Raw genomic sequence first — 21,329 nt, 5'->3', positions numbered from 1 at the left:
TTACCAAGTTCCGGCCATATTTGTGTGGTCTCCAATTTTATGTCGGCACGGACCACCATGCACTATGCTGGCTGTCGTCATTGAAGGATCCCTCAGGCCGTCCCGCCCGCTGGGCGCTTCGTTTACAGGATTACGATATCCGCGTGCTGTACCGCAACGGACGCCATCATGCTGATGCTGACGCCCTCTCACGTGCTCCCTTGCCAGACGACAATGCCTGCTGCGCAATATCCCAGCTTGACGTTTCTTCCGTCGACATTGGGACCATCGCCTCTTAGCAGCGCAAGGACCCCTGGATTGCCCCCATCATAGACTGCCTTGCTGATCCGTCATCGCAGCCAACCACTCGTGCATTGCGCCGTCAAGCTCGCCATTTCGCCGTTCCCGACGACCTGCTTCACCGACGCAATTACACCTCTGACGGCCGCCAGTGGTTATTAGTTGTACCTCGAAGCCTGCGTTCTGAAATCTGCGCATCGTTCCACTCTGATCCACAGTGCGCTCACTCGGGATTTTCAAAACCTACCAGCGCCTCCGACGACGCTACTGCTGGCGAGGAATGTACAACTACATTCAAAAGTTCGTTCGCTCATGCCCCGACTGCCAGCACCAAAAATCTTCACCCCACCTCTCGCCAGCTGGTCTGCAGCCTCTACCCTGCCCTACCCGGCCGTTCGGGTGCGTTCGCATTGATTTGTATGGGCCACTTCCCCTGACGTCGGCTTCATGTAACCGCTGGGCCATTGTGGCAGTCGATCACCTTACACGATACGCTGAAACAGCCGCTCTCCCAGCAGCTACAGCGCGCGATGTTGCATCATTCCTGCTTCGCCGATTCATCCTGCGGCATGGTCCACCTCAAGAACTACTCAGCGATCGCGGACGCGTCTTCCTGTCGGAAGTAGTTGAAGCGATTCTCAAAGAGTGCCACGTTGTTCATCGTACGACTACGGCGTACCACCCTCAAACGAATTACCTCACAGAACGCTCCAACCGTACGCTCGGCGACATGCTTTCAATGTGCGTTGCCTCCGACCACACGAACTGGGACGCCATTCTGCCATTCGTCACCTACGCGTATAATACCGCTACGCAGAGCACCACTGGATTTTAACCCTATTTCTTAATGTATGATCGACACCCTTCTTCCGTACCGGCCGGATGCATTTATACTCCTGATGGACTTTATAAATTCAAAGTCATGCCGTTCGGGCTTTGCAATGCTCCAGCGACGTTCGGGAGACTTATAGACACTCTTCTCCGAGAAACAACAAAGAATGAAAGTTTCCAGCTCTTCAGATAAGATAAAATTCGCGGAACTGTCAAAACTGACGAACAAGGCGAAAATAAGGTATATTACAAATTATAACGAGAGAAAGACTGTAGAAGCCGTCAAAAATGGACGCCGCCTGAAATCAGTGAGAAGGAAACTTGGCATAGGACAAACCAAGACGTATGCACTGAAAGATAAGCATGGTAATATCATCAGCAATCTCGAAGGTATGTTAACAGCAGCGGAAGAAATATATACTAACGTGTACAGTACCCAGAGGAGCCAGAATACCTCCATTCGAAGCAGTACTGAACAGGATACAGAAACTGCTCCTATAACTAGCAATGAGGTCAGAAGGGTCGTGAAAGACATGAAACGGGGAAGAGCGGCAGGAGAAGATGGAATAACAGTCGATGTAATCAAAGATGGAGGAGACAATGCTTGGAAAACTGGCGGCTCTCTATAAGAAGTGTCTATCGTCTGCTACGGTCCCAGAAAACTGGAGGAATGCAAACATTATACGAATCCAGAAAAAAAGAGACATTAAGGAATTGAAAAAATATGGGACCATTACCTTCTCCTAGTATTATATAATATATTCACCAAAATATTCTCCAATAGAGTAAGGGCAACACTGGACTTTAGTCAACCAAGAGAACAGGCTGGCTTTAGGAAGGGATAGTGTACAATGGATCACATACACGTGATTAATAAGGTAATCGTGAAATCCGCAGAGTACAATTAGCCTCTCTATATGTGTTTCATAGATTACGAAAAGGCTTTTGATTCAGTAGAGATACCAGCAGTCGTAAAGGCATTACGTAATCAAGAAGTACAGACCGCCTACGTGAATATCCTGAAAAATACCTACAGAGATTTTACAGCTATGCACAAGAAAAGTAGGAAGATACCTATTAAGAAAGGGGTCTGACAAGGAGACACAATCTCTTCAATGCTATTCACTGCATGCTTGGAAAAAGTATTCAAGGTATTAAACTGGGAAGGCTTAGGAGTCCGCGCCAACTACCTTGTTGTTCCCTCAGGGATGCGTCAACAAGTATTGCACGGCCTACATGACGATCCGACGGCTGGACACTTCGGATTCTCCCAGACACTGTCGAGGATACAGGAAAGGTATTATTGGCCGTGCCTGACCGCCGACGTCGCCCGTTATGTAAGAACATGCCGAGACTGACAGCGACGCACGACACCACCGACAAGGCCAGCGGGATTACTACACCCGATCATCAATTCTCCTTACCGACCTTTTCAGCAGATCGGGATGGACTTGTTGGGACCGTTTCCGACATCAATTTCCGGAAATAAGTGGATCGTAGTAAACGACGGGCTATCTCACCCGCTTCGCTGAAACCAAAGCTCTACCGAAAGGCAGCGCAGCCGAAGTGGCGAAATTTTTCGTCGAGAACATCCTACTGCGACATGGTGCTCCAGAAGTCCTCATCACCGACAGAGGAGCGGCTTTTACAGCAGATCTCACCCAAGCCATTCTGCTATACAGCCAGACAAACCACAGGAGGACAACTGCCTACCACCCGCAGACGAATGGTCTCACGGAGCGCCTGAACAAGACCCTCGCCGACATGCTAGCAATGTACGTCGACATCGAGCACAAGACGTGGGATGCGGTCCTGCCGTACGTAACATTCGCTTACAACACGGCGGTGCAAGAAACAACACAGATCCCGCCTGGTTTACGGCAGGAAGCTGGTTTACTGCAGGAACCCGACGACGACGCTCGACGCCATGCTGCCGCACGTCACTGACGAGGAAAATCTTGACGTCGCTACCTATCTCCAGCACGCCGAGGAAGCTCGACAGATCGCCCGCCTACGGATCAAGAACCACGAGCATACGACAGCCGACACTACAACCTCCGACGACGCTTCGTCGAGTACGAGCCCGGCGATCATGTTTGGGCATGCACCCCGATACGCCGACAAGGACTGAGTGAGAAGCTGTTGCGACGCTATTTCGGACCCACAAGGTCATCCGATGTATTGGCGCACTGGACTATAAGGTCGTGCCAGACGGCATCACGCATTTACAGCGGCGCCGCGCACGATCTGAAATGGTCCGCGTGGTGCATCTTGAACCGTTTAACCAGCGCTTATTAACTTTGGACTTTGTTTCTTTGTTGTTACTTTGTTTAACAAGTGCCCTTTTGTGTTTTACTCTCCTGTTATGTTTGCAGCATCGGGACGATGGCTTTTGAGAAGGGGAATTGACACGTGGACTCGTTTATCTTTTACTGATGAGCGCTTTTACCATCCAAGAAATGTTATCACTCAGCGCAGGACGAGTCTGCATGTATCGGAAGTTTCCAGACTGTTATCGATGCTTCTATCCGCTGTCTGTTGTCGCCGAACCTTGTGTAATCTGATTGCATGTAACGCCGTTATACGCATCAATCGGTTATAAGAGCTGTAAGCGTTGATGTTTGTAATTGTAAGCACTGGTCGAGCAGCTGCTTTCAAACGCCTGCTTTCCTCTTCGAGGCCGACTGTATCCTGCGTTGCTGCTGCTGTGCAGGTATTTCTCTCCTATTTCGACTGTATCCTCGGTGTAGCAGGGCTCGTCGATTGTCGTCTCAGTGAAGAGAAATTTTGGTCCTTTCCACCAAATTGAACTTCGTAAGAGTTGCTCCGCAGTGGATCCTCTTGACAGTAAATCGGCTGGATTTTGATCACTCGGACAATGTGTGCACACCTTCAAATCAGTTAGGGAGAGTATCTCTGTAACTCGGTTTGCTACGAACTGTTCCCAGCGTTTCGCTGAACGCCGTAGCCAATGAATTATGATCATAGAATCTGTCCACATAACTGTTTCAATGCCCTCTAGATTTAGGGCACGTTTCACTGTTGCAGTTAGTCGAGCTGCAATGAGGGCTCCCAGCAGTTCTAATCATGGCACAGTTATCTTTTGTATAGGTGCGACTCTCTACTTGGCTAGTAGTAACTGAACTGTTATTGCTCCTTTGAAGTCTCGTATCTGAAGGTAAAGCACGGCGCCGTACGCCACTGGGCTAGCGTCACTAAAAGCGTGGATTATAGCCTGCATATTCTTTCTCAGGAGGGTTTGACCAACATCTCTCTTAAATTTTAGCTGATTAACAGTTCTGAGGCCTTTAGTCCAAGCTGTTCACTCTATAAGAAGAGATTCAGGAAGTGGCGCCTCCCAGGTGTATTTCTCTAACCACAGCCTTTCTATAAATAACTTGACTGCCAGCACGAACGGTGCTAAGAATCCAAATGGATTGTACATGAGTGAGGCGAAGCTTAAGATCTGTCTCTTCATAACCCTTTGTTCGCTCAATGATTCCAGCATCTTCGTTAGTGATGGCTTTAAGATGTCTTTGTCGGTATCCCAAACGAGACTAAAGATCTTCTTTTCTATTTCTACATCGAACTGTACCTTTAAGTCTCCACTATTGTAAAAGCTTCCTAAGTGTCTACAATTTGTCGTCCACTTTGTTACATGCATTCCTGCCCCTTTCAACACATTGAAACAATCGCTAACGACTTGCTGCGCTTCTTCTTTGTTCTTTGCCCCGATAACCAAGTCATCCACGTAGAAATGATCTTTCAATAGTTTGGCAGTAGAAGGGTATTTGTCCTCTACCAGTTGGAAGTGGTGTCGCAGAGTTGCAGCAAGGAGAAATGGACTGCTGCAGGAGCCAAAAGGAACCCTTGTCATGCGCAATTCTTCAGTATTGGAAGACCCTTCTTCAAACCAGAAGTAACGAAACACGTCTCGGTCTTGTTCAGCCAGCGGTATTTGAAGAAACGCTTTCTCGATGTCGGCGGAAACTCCAATCTTGAAGCTGCGAACCTTCAGCAATAAGTCGAGGATGTTGGGCTTCAAATTCGGCGCTGTCCACAAGACGCCGTTGAGTGAAGGTGAGTCCGAAGAATGAGAAGAGGCGTCGAATACCACCCGTACTTTAGTCGCAGTTATGTCGCGTCGCACTACTGCTCGGTCTGGCATATAGTACGTGATATGTTCACTCGTACTGTCCATTGTGACCTTCTCAGCGAAGCTTTTGTTGTAGTAGCTCCTAATGGCAGCGTCATATTCCTTCTGAAACTCTGGTTCTCCATGTAGCGTTCTCTGCAAGCAAGGACTCCAGCCTCTTTAACGCGACATCCCGGTTATTTTTAAGCTGGGAACAATTGCTGCGCCACGGCAGTTCAACTTGATAGCGACCATTGTTTCTAATAGTTGATTCCATGAAGTTCTTCAGGACGTGTTCGTCATCTTTCGAAAGTCTCTCTTCGTTAGTCAGTCCCAGATGTTCTACTTCCCAGAAAGACCTCAGTTGCTGGGAAACATTGGCTTCCTTTAAGCATATGTTGAAGTTCCTTACGGTTTCCGGCTTGTAGACTTAGGTGGACTTCTGGTATCTCCATGACGTGTCCATCCTATTATAGTTTCGATGGCGGTCAAGGAGTCGTCCAGTCGATGAATTCTTCCGCTGACGAGCTGCCAGTAATAGTCTGCACCTATAAGGACACTTATTGCAGGCTCAGGCGAGACCGGAACTGCGTTGACGTCAGACAAACGTTGCTTTCCAACTTTGCAAGTACATTTGTCTCTGTCAATGCTGACAAGTCATTGCATATTTCGGGAACTTCTATAGCCTCTACTTCATGTGAGCTTGAGCCGTACTGGCTATGCGGTGTGACTCGTACTCTCCGATAATATTCCCGCGGTGCTGAAACGTTTCCAAATCCTGAGATGGTGAGCTGCTCTTCGAGTAACACAGTGGCTTTCAGCTTCCTAGACAATTCTTCCGTGATGAAACTGCGCTGACTGCCACCATCAATCAACATTCTTATAAAGCATATGCTTCAAGTGCCCAGAGCCAAAACTTGGGTGGTCTGCAGAAGAACTGTGTACTTTAGCGAGTCTGGTGACGAGCTGGAAACAGTTGTCTGCGTTTCTGTATTCTTCTGCTTCCATTTTGCTCCACGCATCGTGGTGATATGTCGTCCCTTGCATTTCGCACAGCTTAGTCTCTTCCAGCTTCGGCATTCCTTAGCTTTGTGAAATTGCGTAGTGCAGCGGAAACAGCATCCTAATTTGCATAGTTTCTCTATTTTCTCGTTTAATGTTAGTTTCGTTGGGCAGACGTCCTCCGAGTGAGATTTGTCTCCGCATAATATACAACTCTCTGGAGTCAATTTCACGGTTAACCTAGATGCATAACCTTGGAAATGCTCATTGGACTGTTTTGCGGTTGAGGCTTGTTCTCTTTTGTCAGCAGTCATCATTATAGTCTGTTCCCGGCTTCTTACTTCAAGAAGTCTAGACGAACAGACATTTCATTTAGCCTGTCACTAGTAACGGCTGTATTTGTCGCAGACAAGATGCGCTGAGTATAACGGAGTACCATTTCTTGAGGCTGATTTTGTACTATACCAGTTTTCAGAAGCACTCCATATTCTTTTTCGTCGACGCCAAGGTTGTGCAGAGATCTCACGCGCGTCTGCATTTCTTCATGCAACCTTTCAAGCCCTTCGAAATCTTCGCAAGAACGAACTTTACGTAGGTTTAGAATACGACGCATGGGGTCGTTAACAATCAGTGACTTCTGACCGAATCTTTCTTTGAGAAGTTCTATAGCTGTGCTATAGCTTTCAATAATTGTCGACAGGCCGCTGATGACACCGTCCGCTTTACCAGTCAAGTAGCTCTGAAGATATTTCAATTTGTCTACATCTGTGCTATATCGGTTCTGGTGAATAGTAGATTCAAATTGATCCCAAAATTCTGGCCATTTAATGGGGTCACCCTGAAACTTCGGCACATCGAGCATAGGTAGCTAAACGTGTTCGCGTGCTTGATGAAAGTCATCGTGAGATGCGTGCGTAGTCGTTGTTTGCAGAGCGGATAAAATGCGTTCAGCGCAGGATTTCACGAGGATGATAGATTCTTGATACTGTCCGACGCTTTGAAGCTCATCCTCAATGTTATCATCGGTAACATGCTGTTCTACTTGGTTATGAAGGTCGTAAGTATAGTTTCCTTTATTTTCAATAGGTTAAGATGGTCGATCAGCTCACCAGATGGTGTTGGTTTCGTCTGCATAAGAGTTGTCATGTCGTTGATGACCCTGGTGACCGCCGCTCGAACGGTAGCCCGCTTCCGTCGTAGTCTTTTCATGTCGTCACGCCGGGAATCGGAGGCCTCGTGATGACGTCGATCGTTCTTCGATTCTGTCGCAGCGTCGTCGCGTTGATCGCGTCGGTCGGTCGTCCTATTCAGGTAGCTCGCTTCGTCAGACGTCTTCAATTGTAGATCTGATATCCTGGTCCCGGCATCATATGTTGAAAACCAGGAAGCGGAGCAGAAGTAGAGAACGTCTTCTTTATTCGACGCTTGTCAAAACAAATAAAAACATGCACGCGCGCGCTCGGCTCCGCGTTCGTTTCTAACTTTGGCTTCTTATCTCTTTCGGAGCATAATATTTGAGATTATTACTTGTGTTATGTGTTCACTTTTACATGCATATTGCTTTTTGTGAGCAAACGTAAAATTTGTACTTAATGATAAGGAAGTATCCAGTTCTTACCTACAACGTATTCATCTACCATGCCCCTGGTGTCATCATAACAGACTCTGTGCTTAGTCACCAGCCAAAAACAAGCATTTAGGATTTTTGGGTATATGTAAGCAGCTTCGTTCAGGAAATATACAGCAATTTACTTCGTGAAATATAGAAATTCGTACTATTCACACCAATGTCCTCGTGATAAAAAGCAAGGCTGCCCGAAATTTTCCTTTATGACATTAGTGCTGCCAAGCGTGTCCACATTTCAGGACAATGCTGTATGCCTTGACGCACATAACTATTATAATGTTCCCTATACTCCCCCACATAGAACCACCTTCAAAAGTGCAGTAACAACTTCTGAAACAAACGATACACGCACGAAGCACAAAAAGCCGGTGTGAGAGGGCTTATCTGTAAGGGTATTAAATATGAAAACGCGATCGGCAGCGCTTCTGCGCAGTTCACTTCTGAGCACACGCACATTCCGTAGAACGAGCACTTCTACACCCAGCAACAATGCGACACATCGCTAATATATATCACGATTTGTAGCTTGCGAACACATTTCGTAACAGCAGGAACACAATTTGAACGTCACGGTCACCTCGGCGCATCGCAGCCGCAAAATGACTCACACGCTGAATGGCAGCGATAACGAGGCAATAAAAACGCTACTGATCGTATCATTACTTCTGAAAGTTGCGAAGGGCTGGCGTTCACCACTTCGCGGCAACGAACCGCATACACAGAACAGATACCAATCATGTACGTTGGGTGCGCTAATCGGACACTATTTATTTCGCCACGCACTGAACATGTGTCCTGCTCAGAATGCATGTGTATGTGATGGACTTCTCGTTTCCAACGCGCACGCGAAGCATGGCACAAGAAATCACGAAACCGACGGCTTCAAATATTTCTTCCGACGCTCTCTTAAACACAACAGACTTCCTGCGATCCGTCTGCTTATGTCGGCGATCGCACGCACTGAGGAGGTTTGGAAGGGTACGCCGGCTTGCTGCCTTCGGTGACTATCTCCGTGGGTGCCAGATAGCTCTAATAAAAATCATCAGAAGGAGAAAAAATAGACTGTGTGTGACGCGGCTGTAGCTTAGGCCTTACGTCCCCGCTTCGCTTCGAGCAAGCGTCATGTTTGCCATGACGACGCCCGACGCCGTCCGCCTCGAACCAACCAATGAAAGACGAGAAGGCGTGCAGACGGCAAAGTTGCGACTGCTCGTCCGTCTCAAATGGAGAGCCATCCGCAGGGAGGCGGACGAGGGCGGAACGGACGGGCGGATTGACCATGTTTGGACCTTTACCGTGTAAGCACGCAGGAATGCCTGAAAACGCGCATACAAGCAAAGGGTCACAAAACTATGCTGTATTTTCTTTTACTTTGTGATGCGCCTTCATGCCGGTTGGCGCCGAGCGATGGCTCCTAAAAAAACGCAAGAAAGGGTCTTTGCAGCGCACCTGGTCATTGACTGCCACCATATGCATGTCAGGTGGGACTCCTGCAGCGACGCAATTACCCTGTACTCGCCGATTACGAGGTGGCGCTTCACTTTTTGACAATAACTTCAATTTCTTGCGTGTGAGCGCACGTGATGGGGTCTACAAAGTTCACGCTCAGGTTGACTGTCTCCCAATGCAAATTGAGGCTGAGTGTACGGCCAAGTTGGACCCCCATACTGGTCTTTTGATTGAGATAGGGTGATCTCTAATACACATGATAAGACACCGGCCAGTTTGCCCTATGTACGCTTGACCACATGTGAAAGGGATACAGTACACTGCCTGTGACACACACTGGACAAATTTGGTGGTATCTTTGACCGAGCAAGCCTCCCTTGCCTGGTTGCCTTTCTCAATTCACTTGCACACTGCCGTGCATATGCTGCAGACATTCGTCTTCAATGGATATATAGGCACTCTGACAAGAAAGGCTTGCTTAAAGATACCACTTAATTTGTCGTGTGCCTGTCGGGGATAGTGTAGTCTATTCCTGTGATCATGTGTATATTTGTTCAAATGCTCTTGCAGCAGACTGGCCGGTGCCTCGACACGTGCCCAAGAGAGCAGCATAATTCACTCACCAGACCAGTAGGTTCGTCTCACTTGACCATGCACCGATAGGACCGGGGCTGCGCGCCAGATTTAGACTGTTCATCTCTTTTGTTTACATACGGCAACCAATTTACAAACAAAATTGCTGCCACACAAAAAGAATGGGTCACAGTCTGCTTACTGAATTGTCCACAACATCCAGTAGTAGCAAATCTGTTTGTTGCAACTAGTTTCAGGCGCCTTATTTCTTGTCAAATCTTCTGCTTGACCTGTAGAGCAATTATGTAATCAATTTTCAAAGTTACGTAATTCCTGAGTACATTTTTTTGTTTTCTGTTTTTCACATGCTACGTTGCAAGAGGGACCCTTTTTAATTAAAACTGAAATAACTTTTCAATTACAATTGGGAAGTCTCATTATTGCGCTTGGGATACACATCAGTGTGCATACCCGTACTAGATTAGAAACTAATTGTTTCGATTACCCAAAAAGCACAAATATACTGTGCCCATTATATCTGACAGTGACACTGCGACTGTGTTCCAAATACCACAAATTCGCAGTTATCTAGCATAATTTTCGAAAACAACTTAAAACATTATTGGTCCCCATGCAATGGTTACTTACATATATTACCATGATTGCTCAATCTCAAGCGCCACGTGAGAGATTTATTATTGCCATAATAATCATAGTTCATACCTACTATGGCTAACAGCGGACGGAATATTAATTTTGTCTACCGCTAAAAAATAGGAGCCAGTAGGTGATTCCCTTCTTGTCAAAGAATTTGTTTGCTATGCAGAGTGTGACGTCTGTATAAGACTCTTAGCTCACGGGTGTTCCTACTTGCTGATGTTATAAATGGGAATGTGTTGTCATTGCAAGATGAGATTGATGTATGACTGGGCTGATGCCGTTTGGAAATACTTTTTGTCATTAGCAATGATATTCTTGTGCCAGGCACATTGGCCCAGTGCTGATGTCACAGAATCTTTGGAAAGCAAAAATATTTTCAAAAGTGATTCTCAAAAGAACTGCCCCTGTTTGGCAGAGCGGTCAGGGAGGTGGGGCGTTCTGCCACATTTCTGTTATAATTTTTTCTGAAATACTGAAATGAAACTTAGCATAGCGCTACAACTATATATATATATATATATATATATATATATATATATATATATATCTGTGGCGTGTTTGTGCCTGCTAATACATTGTAGCTGAACGTTCCTTACGCCTTCTGAAAATTAATTTCAATTGTATTTTCCAGGCTCTACCGTCACCGATTACTAAATGGACGAAATGAGGCCAAAAATTAGCCTTTCCTCGCTCCTTTCCTGGGAAGTGAAATAGCAGGTGATCATGTAAGAATGAACGTGCAACATGTGAGGAGTAGCCAAAGCTCTATACTGGTCATGCTGGTGGTGGAATGCTAGGACAAACCGTAATATTTATTTGTTTACTTATTCATTTATTATTTATTTATTCATATCTCATGATTGCTTTACAGATTTCCAGCAAGGAATCGGATAAAATAAAGAAATATCGTTTCATCAAAGTAAACATGTTATTGGAAAAAGCACAATTCACGAAGCACAGTACCATGATGAAACGTTTTTAGGCAGCTAGTCTGCTTTTGTTGCGAATTCATGAAAACTGCAAAATTTGAAGAAGCAAAGCTGTAATGTTAACAAATCTTACTCATAAGTAAAAAACGAGATCACATTTCTATTGGACTTAATACCATAATTTAATCTGGCAAATTTGAGATATCACATGCTGCTCTAATATACAATAACTAATTTGTCAGTAGATGCGCAAAACACTGAAACATGGCAACAATTTTATGTAAGCTGTCAATTCACATATGAAATTTGTTGACTTTCAGCATAGCAGAAGGAGTCTGCAGAACTGCGATATCTGTTTCTGGCACAGAGACGTGAATTATTAGGCTTCGTGGTGTTATTTATTAAACCTGCCAATTTTCAATAATTTTTACCTCTAGCCTCTAAATCAAAGAGCTCTTCCTGCAACGAGTAGAATTTAACTTTCTCAAATGCCACAAACTAAATTCAAATTAGTCCTGTGGTTGTCTCGAAAGTATTTCTGTGTTTTGGATGTATTTGAGCAGGAAAATTTACAGAATTAACCTAAGTGTGCTAGTTCTTTTTTTTAATTTACAGTTGCGAACTAAGTTCCTTTCCTTCACGTTTGGCTATCTTCAGCAATTTTTAATAAGAATTTATCGCGCTAATGTAAAAAATATAATTTTAAAATTTTTAGTGTATCAAACCTCATGAAATTTGGTCCCATAGTTGCCGAGAAAAACAATTTTACTATTCTTCTGCATCGCATAGAAGCTCCCGAGCTCAATATTTTTTGTAGGCATTGTGTATGTCAGTCTGGTTTGTATTTATCACCCTAATTTTAGACTATTGCCTCTGATCTCAAAATTGTTTCCCTTACAACGAAATTCAAGCTTCTAAACTTTGTACGATATATGGTGTACTTCTCTGATGAACACTACTTGCTACATTTTTGCAGGGACTGCCAGTGTTGTTTTTACACATAAACAGACTAAACGGCTGTGCGGTTTCGGTATATGGTGTACTTATCTATGAAGACCACTATATGGCCACATTTTTGCAGTGACTGCCAGTGTTATTTTCGCACTTAAACATAGACTAAAATGCTGTGTGGTTTCATCAGGCTAACACTACATTGCTGTGCACATCCATATCAGTCTATTTTCAGGCTTTAGTATCCAACCATCTATTTGCATTGCTGGAACAAGCAGTCCTTTTTCAGTTTTAATGGTGAGGTTTCTTGTCCTAGTCAAGCCTATTATTGCCAGGTGTCCGTTGTAATGAAGTCTGCCCCTGATTTTTTTACCTTATGTTCTGTGCGTTCGCACCACCAGCTTGACCCGAGAAGCATGTTGGCAACTACAGTTTGTGTTGCAAGTTCTAGGCTGAAGCGTGTATGGAACATATATGAAGCATGTATCTAGTCTGAAGTGCAGTAAACATTTCAAACTAAATACTTTGTGGTTGTAGCACCAATTTGTTTGCCACTGCATTTGCTGTAGTCCTTACTGCCCACAGAACAGTTCTATGGAACCTTGGTAAATTGCAAGCACTTTACACACATCGGCGTAGCTTCTATAGGCATTTGCCTGTAGGCACTCGAAAGCAACTGCATAGAAATATTGTATAGAAATTTATCTTTAGCATCTCTAAGGCAACTTGATAGAAATGTTCCATAGAAATTTGTCTTTAGCATCTTCAAAGCAGCTCCATAGAAATATTCTATGGAAATTCGTCTTTACCATCTCTAAAGCAACTCGATAGAAATGTTCTATAGAAATTTGTCTTTAGGATCTTAAAAGCTACTACATAGAAATGTTCCACATAAATGTGTCTTTAGAGTTCTTATAAGAATGCGGTGGCCAAATAACTTTTGGAACTCTATAGGAAAATTCTATAGACAATCAAAATAAGCACAATAGAGTTGTACAGAACAAACTAAAAATACTTCCTAAAAGACACATCAAACATTTTTGTAAGGGCACTCGGGCCACGCCCAACAGACTTCTCGGCCACCGCGGCGCGATGCTGAGCTGAAAGGCATATCGTGAGCGCCGAAATGAAACAGGCACAGCGCACTGTCATCGGTGATTTACTGAGCACCACTATCAAAAACAAAGCGCCGACTATCACTGGCTTATGCATATATCTTCTCGGGCTGTGATGGCCCCACAACACGGTTTCATTGTGGCGACGTAGCCCTCAGCAAATGATTATCGGCACGTCACTGTAGCTGCTTGCGAGGCGCCGATGCGCCGTGGTGGACGACGCCGCTGAGGAGTACGTAGTGTTCGCGAACGACAACGCATCGCAGCTGTCGTTTAAAAAACATTCTGCGGTTGTACGTGCCAAAACCACTTCCTGATTATGAGGCACGCCGTAGTGGACGACTCCTAGAATTTCGACCACCTAGGGTTCGCTAACGTGCACCTAAATCTAAGTACATGGGTGTGTTCACATTTCGTCCCCATCGAAATGCTGCCGCCGTGGCCGGGATTGGATCCCGCGACCTCGTGCTCAGCAGCTCAACACCATAGCCCCTGAGCAACCACGGTGGGTGCAGCTGTCGTTTAAGATGGCTGCTCTGTCGTCAGCAATGTATCGGACCCTCAGTGTCGCAAACACAGTCAGCGTCAAGAATCGCTCGCTTTTCCAGACCCAGTGCGATGGTATTTCTTCATCACAAGCGCTGCGCACTAAACACTTGCAACAATTTCCTCCGTTCGAAGCCTCATTCCATAAGTGCGCACGAGAGCCCTCACCTGTCAAAACGCCACTGCTGCGGCGTCGTTACGATATCCATGTGTGATCGCTGTTAGCTAAAGCATAGGCAATCTGCAAGCACCATGCGCAACACACTCAAATGCTGCGCACATGCGCATAGAGGCACCTTCACTGCGCAAGCGATGAATTGCGTAACTGGGTAGCACGCTCTTATTCGCAATGCATCACTGAGGCTTTGCGTACACAGATACATTGGTGCATTGTCACTTTGCTGCGTCACTACAAATCCTAGAACACGTACCTACCGCCATTTTGCAGCGATAGCCGTTGCTCCCGTCTCTATGGATAGAGTGTCGTTTTTCGATGGTAAAGCGGCGGACATAATAGCCTCAGTGAAGCGCCAGCGGTGAACAACCATGCTACAGCGCTGCGTTCCGATTACCCTAATAAGCGGAGAATGCTCCATACCATTGTCAGGACTAACTTTATCGAGAATAGCACTGCAGCGCCCCGGGCGACTGCTCACCGTATGAACTCCCTCGTGTGTGCGACCATCTGGAATGTATCCGCTTATAAGCTTTAGCCTCACTGTCGCGACTCGCATAAAAAAGTGCAAATTTAATAATTCGTTCAATCTCAGTTTTCATCAGAAATTTGTAGCATTAAAAGCGAAAATCAGATATCTTAAGAAATCCAATGTTTGTTATTTTATTTGTTGTGTTTTAACGCATTTGAATAAGGCAAAGTGTAGGTGCAAGAATTCGCCGCCTTTGCCCTGTTCTCATTCGACGGAGGATAGAAAGATAATGTCCGAAATGGGAGGCACGCCAAGGGCGTGCCCGAAAGAGGCGTGGCAAGCGGCTCACGGCAAGTGCGCAGACAGACAGCCGGACAGACACGGTATTGCTAAGTTGTGATAACACGTTGATAACAATACGCGGAGCTGGCGCGTTTCCGCTCATGCTGCCATAAGCGGCTTTTTCTCGCCATTTATTTTTTGTCGCCTGCTATTTTTGCGCGTTCCATGCTATCTCCGTTCACTGACTGCCGTGTAGCAAACTCGACTCACGAGAAACTCGGCGCATCCTGCATAGCACCCATGGTTATAAAATGACATGTAACACTTGTCGAATGGCTACCGCAGTTGACCTGCCGAGCGAAGGCCGCGCCGCTCTTTAAAAAATAAATTGGATAAGGATATGCCTTGTGCCCCCCCCCCACTTAAACATGGCAGTCTACGTAGATATTGTGACTATGAACAACGTATGCTGGCTAAGTTTACGCATGGATACGTGAAATATGTCTATGAATGTATCCCATCTCTTTTACAAAACGATATTCGAAAAGGAGCAAGTTGATCTGAAACTCCCGCACCTGGAGTATGTGTCAGCGGCACAAGAAATCTCACAGGAACGTTGACGAAAAACATGCACCTGATCTACAATACACCTCTATGCACCTTATTGTTGAGTACGCGGGCTTAGTGATTCAAGCATATATCGATCTTTATTATTGATTTTACGTGAGCTGTATTGCAGAACGTGAGCGTGTGATATATCTGGTGAGCAGTCGCACCCGACAAAATCGATTTGCTTGCAGGATAACTCGAGTTTTCCGATAAGCTTTATTAGCTTCAACTTGTATGTTGCTGCAATGCACACTGTGTCTATCACGAGTGATCCGAGCCAGCAGAAACGAGATGCCAACTATCCCACTTGTGCATCCAAGTAAGAAAAACGAAAACACAAAGAAAAATACGTGGTCCAATCGCGGGCTCTTTGGAAAGGCGACAAAATGAAGTTACACCGTCCCCACGGGATTATAGATTATTCTACTGTATGCTTAAACTGATGAATAATTATGATATTAATATGGTTTCATATTTTATTCCCGTTTAGTTTTCCTAAAAATATATTTGTAAGAAACTGTTAAAGTGTTGCCCATTCATCAAGTCTTCTTCAATGGGGCGCAATGAAATCACGGTACGGTTACATCGGCGTCCCATTTGAAAACATTTATACTTTTCTCCGAAAGAATAAACAACGACGGGATTTTCGCTCTGCGAAATTGAATACCACAAGGTAAAGAGTGCACTCACGGTACTAGCTGGCCCATTTCCCTTCCTCGATGTTACTCAGGGGTTGTGCCATTCTGCTGCAGTGCGCAAGTTGGACTCGCGGCATGGACGGCCTCGTTCCTAAAGCCACAAAACCCGGCTGCGAGGAACAAAGACACTCACCGTGGCGAGCAGCCGCAGCAGCAGCAGCGTCGGCTTCATCGCGGCTTCTGGCTGCCCTCCCGGCCAGGACCGGTCGGCCGCGAAACTGGTTCGATGCCGCGCCCGACGACGCCGCCGTGGGCGCGCGGAGGGCAACGAGCCTGTCAGTCTCTGGTGGCCTTCTGTCGTCACACGAGGAGCAAATCAAGCAACGAGCGCAGCGTGATTCAAGACGATATCGTCACGTCGCAGCGCGCGGTAAATTTGAGTTCTCCCTGTGTGCAGGGCACCCGAACTCGTCGATTAAAGAGGGGAGCCAAGCGCTGCCAGCCAATGCGTATTGCCGCGAGGGAAGAAAGCTTCACGGCGCTAGTCGGCCGGAAACCAAGAGGCGCGCATAGGCTCGACAGTGTCGCGAGCCTACGGATCAAGATGGAGCAACTACCATTAACGACATCTGGAAAGCAGCAGCAGGAAGCAAATTTTTTTCGATAGATGGCTACAGCCCGCAACCTAGAGAAAAGGCTGACCAAGAGGCCGCGAATGCAACGTTCACTTTGCAAAGCACCCCCGACACCTCGAGACCGCTCGGAAGTTGTCGGGTTTCTTGAGTCTTCGGCGTGGATATATATCGCAAGTTATCGTTAAAAGTGTTCTTACAATTTGCCCACAACACGTAAAACAATTGTACTTCGTGAGCTAGAGAACTCTCACAGGCAGACATTTGCAAACAGAAATGAAAGTGTATATTTGACTAATTAAACATATTGGATATCTAACTTTTATTACGTAATGCGACATGTTATTTAGTAATTGTAGCCGGTGTCTTCAAGAGATCCACTTGGATCGAATTTTGAAACTAGCGCAAGTTTTCAGGTAAGCGAAATCTAACTTGCCGTAAAAATGCACCGTTGTTGCATTCATTTTTTAACAAAATTCCTTTTTATGCATTGGACCCCAAAATTACTGCAACACCAATGCATTTTGTTCGAAACTTTTGGAACGCATACCTCGAAACTGGTTTCATTCTCTGAATTCATTCCAAGTGAATATACGTACCTTGTGAAATCACTGGCTTGAATTCGTGTATTGCAATATATGCGAAAAAATAATTCCTGGAAAGGTTGACTAGTGAAATTTTGTTAAATATTCAATTATGAGCCTTCATTTCTAGTGTAAGTAATAAATGCTCTGAGTATTGCCGCTGAATAAGCATCATCATCATCAGCCTATTATATGTCCACTGCAGGAAGAAGCGATCTCCAATTACTCCTGTCCTGCGCCAACCAATTCCAACTAGTATATTCGTATATAATTATATTTAACTGTAATAAACTGTAATTGTAATCGCAAAAAAGGAAGAGAGAAAAGTGATGAGACGGTTTGCAGTATCACACAAACAATAAGGGCAAAAATAACGTAGCGACAGCAGTTGCAAAGTTCACATACATATTTTCGTCATGTAAAAAGGTGGTAGTTTGCGTGCATTTATTTCTTCTACATTTGCGCTTATCTTTGTTTTCGCGTGTTACCATTTGTACTCCTGTAGATCATGAGCATGTATTCGCAACTGCGAAAATGCAAGTAGCGCAAGTGCGGTGGCAAAAGGGCCAATAGCTTTCCCGCGCGAAGTTTTCAAACAATGTCCAATTGATTCGCGTTCGCTGTAGCTGAAAGGAGGCATCGTATAAGCGCTTTCCAAGGATAGTGCAAGGCCGCTTCCAAGGTAGCCTGTATTACGCGCGTCTCAGGACCATATTGTCCCGGCGGCCCGTCTCACCACTCTGAGGATCTGCCCTTTGAGCGAAAGCCTCTGCCAATGCACCGTCCTCATATCCGACGCCTCAGCCTTGGGCGGCGCTTCAGTATCAGTTCCGTCTCGTTCGGAAAGACTTCTCCGATTCCTGAGGCAGGCAGTCGAGGCCGTGAGCTGTTTGGTGCAATGTTACTTTGGTTTGTTGTACCTCCGCCCATACGCGACTAGTGAATTCCCGGTAAGCGCTGAAAGTATTTCTTTTTGTCAGTTTCTTTTGTTTTTCCATACTTTATTTAGTGCTGTTCAAGTTCGCCGAAAATATACCGTTTATCTAGACGCGTTCATGACCGCATGCATACGGTAGACTCCGTAACAACAATGTTAGAACCATTGAGAAGTACTATGTCGTGCCACCTGCCGCGATCCGCGAAACCCGTATACCGTGGATAAATTAAGCATTTTTGAGGCACGTAGGATCGCGTGCGCTGGAATTTTCCCACACAAAGTGGCCTGACAGCCCGTAGGGTTATCTTAGTGCGCTCGCTTGGATGCTCGGTTTCCATAGTCAGACGGTGGAATCCTCGTGCTTTTTTTTTCTGAAGGTGGGAAACTCGAATTCACCTCCCCCAGTACACTACATCTCCAGGCTTGGAGTAGCGCCTGGCACCGACAGAAACGCTGAGAGCAAGTAGGACGATACTAATCCAGGTACAACCAAATTAGGAAGACCCACTAAGCTTCAACAAGACACGCCCTCACCAGAACAGGAACTGGCCTCTTTGGTGCAGTATTCGGCCACTCCCTCCCAAATGACTCATTTGATTACCCCATGGCCCTCAGTCCCCAGCAGCTGCGGAGCGCACGACCAAGGCAGCGGTCAGACCTGTAAGGCAGTAGAGGGTGCTGAGAATTTCTGGAACCGGACCGGTCACTAATGGAAACTGACCCTTGCAACGTTTAGTTCCCGAACCCTCTTGAGTGAAGCTAGCCTAGCGGGACTCTTAGAGGAACTATCAGGCATTGTTTAGGATATTATTGGCCTTAGTGAGGTTAGAAGAACTGGTGAGCCTTATACAGCGCTGACAAACGACCACGTCCTCTCCTATGGAGGACTACCAGATAAGAAGCAGTTCGGAGTACGATTCCTAATCCATAAGGACATAGCGGGCAACATTGACGAATTCTACAGCATCATTGAGAGGGTAGAAGTAGTCGTAATAAAGCTGAATAGAATGTATAGAATAAAGGTACCACAAACTTACGCTTCAACATCCAGTCACGATGATGATGAAGTAGATCAGTTTTATAAAGACACTCAATTAGCGATGAGAAAATTGAAAAGTCAGTAAACTGTAGTAATGGGCGACTTCAATGCAAAACTGGGGGAAAATCAAACTGGCGAACAAGAAATTGGCAACTGCAGCGTCGATTCTAGCAACGCTAGAGGAGAGATGCTGGTAGAATTCGCGGAAAGGAATTAGCTGCGAATAATGAACACCATCTTCAGGATGCGTTGGAAAAAATGTGGACCTGGAAAGGCCCTAATTGTGAAACATGAAATGAAATTGATTTCATACTTTCTGCCGATCCCAGCATAGTGCAGGATGTAGAAGTGTTATGTAGGCTAAAGTGCAGTGATGATAGATTAGTGATGGCTAGGATCCACCTCAAATTGAAGAAAGAAAGAGTAAAATTGGTCAAGAAGAATCGAGAAAAACTAGATGCAGTAAGGGTAAAAGCAGACCAATTCAGGTTGGTATTTGCAAACAAATATGCTGCCTTAGAACAGGCAGATGAAGATGACATAGAGGCAATGAATGATACAGTAACTAGGAAGGCTTCAGAAGCAGCAATTGAAGTGGGAGGTAAGACACCAAGGCAGCCAGTAGGTAAGGTCTCCCAAGTAACAAAGGACCTAATAAAGAAGTGACAAAGAATGAAAGTGTCCGGCTCAAGATATAAGATACAGTTCGCGGAACTGTCAGAACTGATCAAAAAGGCGAAAATAAGCGATATTCGAAATTATAACGTGAGAAAGACTGTATAAGCAGTAAAAAATGAACGCAACCCGAAAGCAGTGAGAACCCATTGGACCATCAACGTCCTACAGATGTCCAGCGGAGATCCGAACCGGGACATTCGAACGTCCTTAGGACATATCTAAGAAGCCTGTGTATCATTCTTGAATGACCATGGGATTGGCCCACGCACGCGAATTGGCGTTCATAGAAACGTCCCACGAACGTAACAAAGGGATATTCGGATGTCCACCAGATATTCAAATATTAATTATTTTTAATGAATAATACCGAGTACGTCCTATGCGCATTTCTGTCAGGATGTAGGACGCTTCTTGGTCATTTTGTGTTGCCAATCGTCCAAAGTACGCTTGTGGGGCATTTGGTAGCGGATTTAGGATATCCACAGGGCGTTCATATTAATTATAAATTACCATAATTGGGAGGCTCCTCAGAACGTGCCCTAGCAGTGCAGCAAGCCTGCTGCATTTTACATACCATTAACAAAGTAAGCTTCACCTGGTTTGCTGTTGGCTTGTGGGGCAATGATGATAAGGAACTGCATGGCTCTTGAAGATCCATCCCAGCGGTCCAATAAGGCGACCAAACATTTCTGTCATGGAAAGCTGAAGTACCAGGAGACAGGCCAGGAATACAGCGCACCGCATCTGAAAGCAAGTTAAAAGAAGGCTGCAGTGCAGCTAAGCATTGTGCACATAATGCTTAGCTACGCTAAGCTAATAGATTACATACAACTTGATAAAAATGTATTATTCAAAACATATAGACATGCAAGCTATACCTTTTGGGCTAACAGGAACGAAGCTACAGAAATAAGTTCTGCAGGCTGCTGAATCATTTGAAAATTTCATCAAAAATACAGCTTTTATTTCAATACAACAGTTGCAGGAAGATCAGGATTTCAACTTTCAAATACACTCAGCAGTTTTCAGTAAAGCCCGTCAATGCAAACAAATAAAACTCAATAATTTCGTCATACAAGCTCAGCCCTTAAAGTTATTTATGACGCACCATAGTTAGTAAAAGTGCACATAAATTAAACTGTTTACAAATGCACTTTGGGTAGCCAGAAAATTTAAGAATTCTCAA

General features: G+C 45.3%; 1 protein-coding gene across 5 annotated transcripts in view; it reads right to left on the bottom strand.

The window, feature by feature from the left end:
- LOC142566751 (uncharacterized) overlaps positions 1 to 16,615 on the bottom strand; it is a 126,181-nt gene extending 109,566 nt beyond the window's left edge. Inside the window, exon 1 of one of the 5 annotated variants that reach the window (XM_075677634.1) lies at positions 16,467 to 16,615. In XM_075677634.1, the coding sequence (XP_075533749.1) occupies positions 16,467 to 16,505 (39 nt within the window). In that variant the 5' untranslated portion in view covers positions 16,506 to 16,615. The other 4 variants (XM_075677636.1, XM_075677639.1, XM_075677635.1 and 1 more) reach the window with 4 other exon arrangements.
- Positions 16,616 to 21,329: the final 4,714 nt, after the last annotated feature.

The sequence above is a fragment of the Dermacentor variabilis genome, unplaced genomic scaffold (assembly GCF_050947875.1).
Source record: "Dermacentor variabilis isolate Ectoservices unplaced genomic scaffold, ASM5094787v1 scaffold_13, whole genome shotgun sequence".
Taxonomy (NCBI): domain Eukaryota; kingdom Metazoa; phylum Arthropoda; class Arachnida; order Ixodida; family Ixodidae; genus Dermacentor; species Dermacentor variabilis.
The sequence above is the reverse complement of the archived record's forward strand: the minus strand, read 5'-3'. Positions and strand labels throughout refer to the sequence as shown.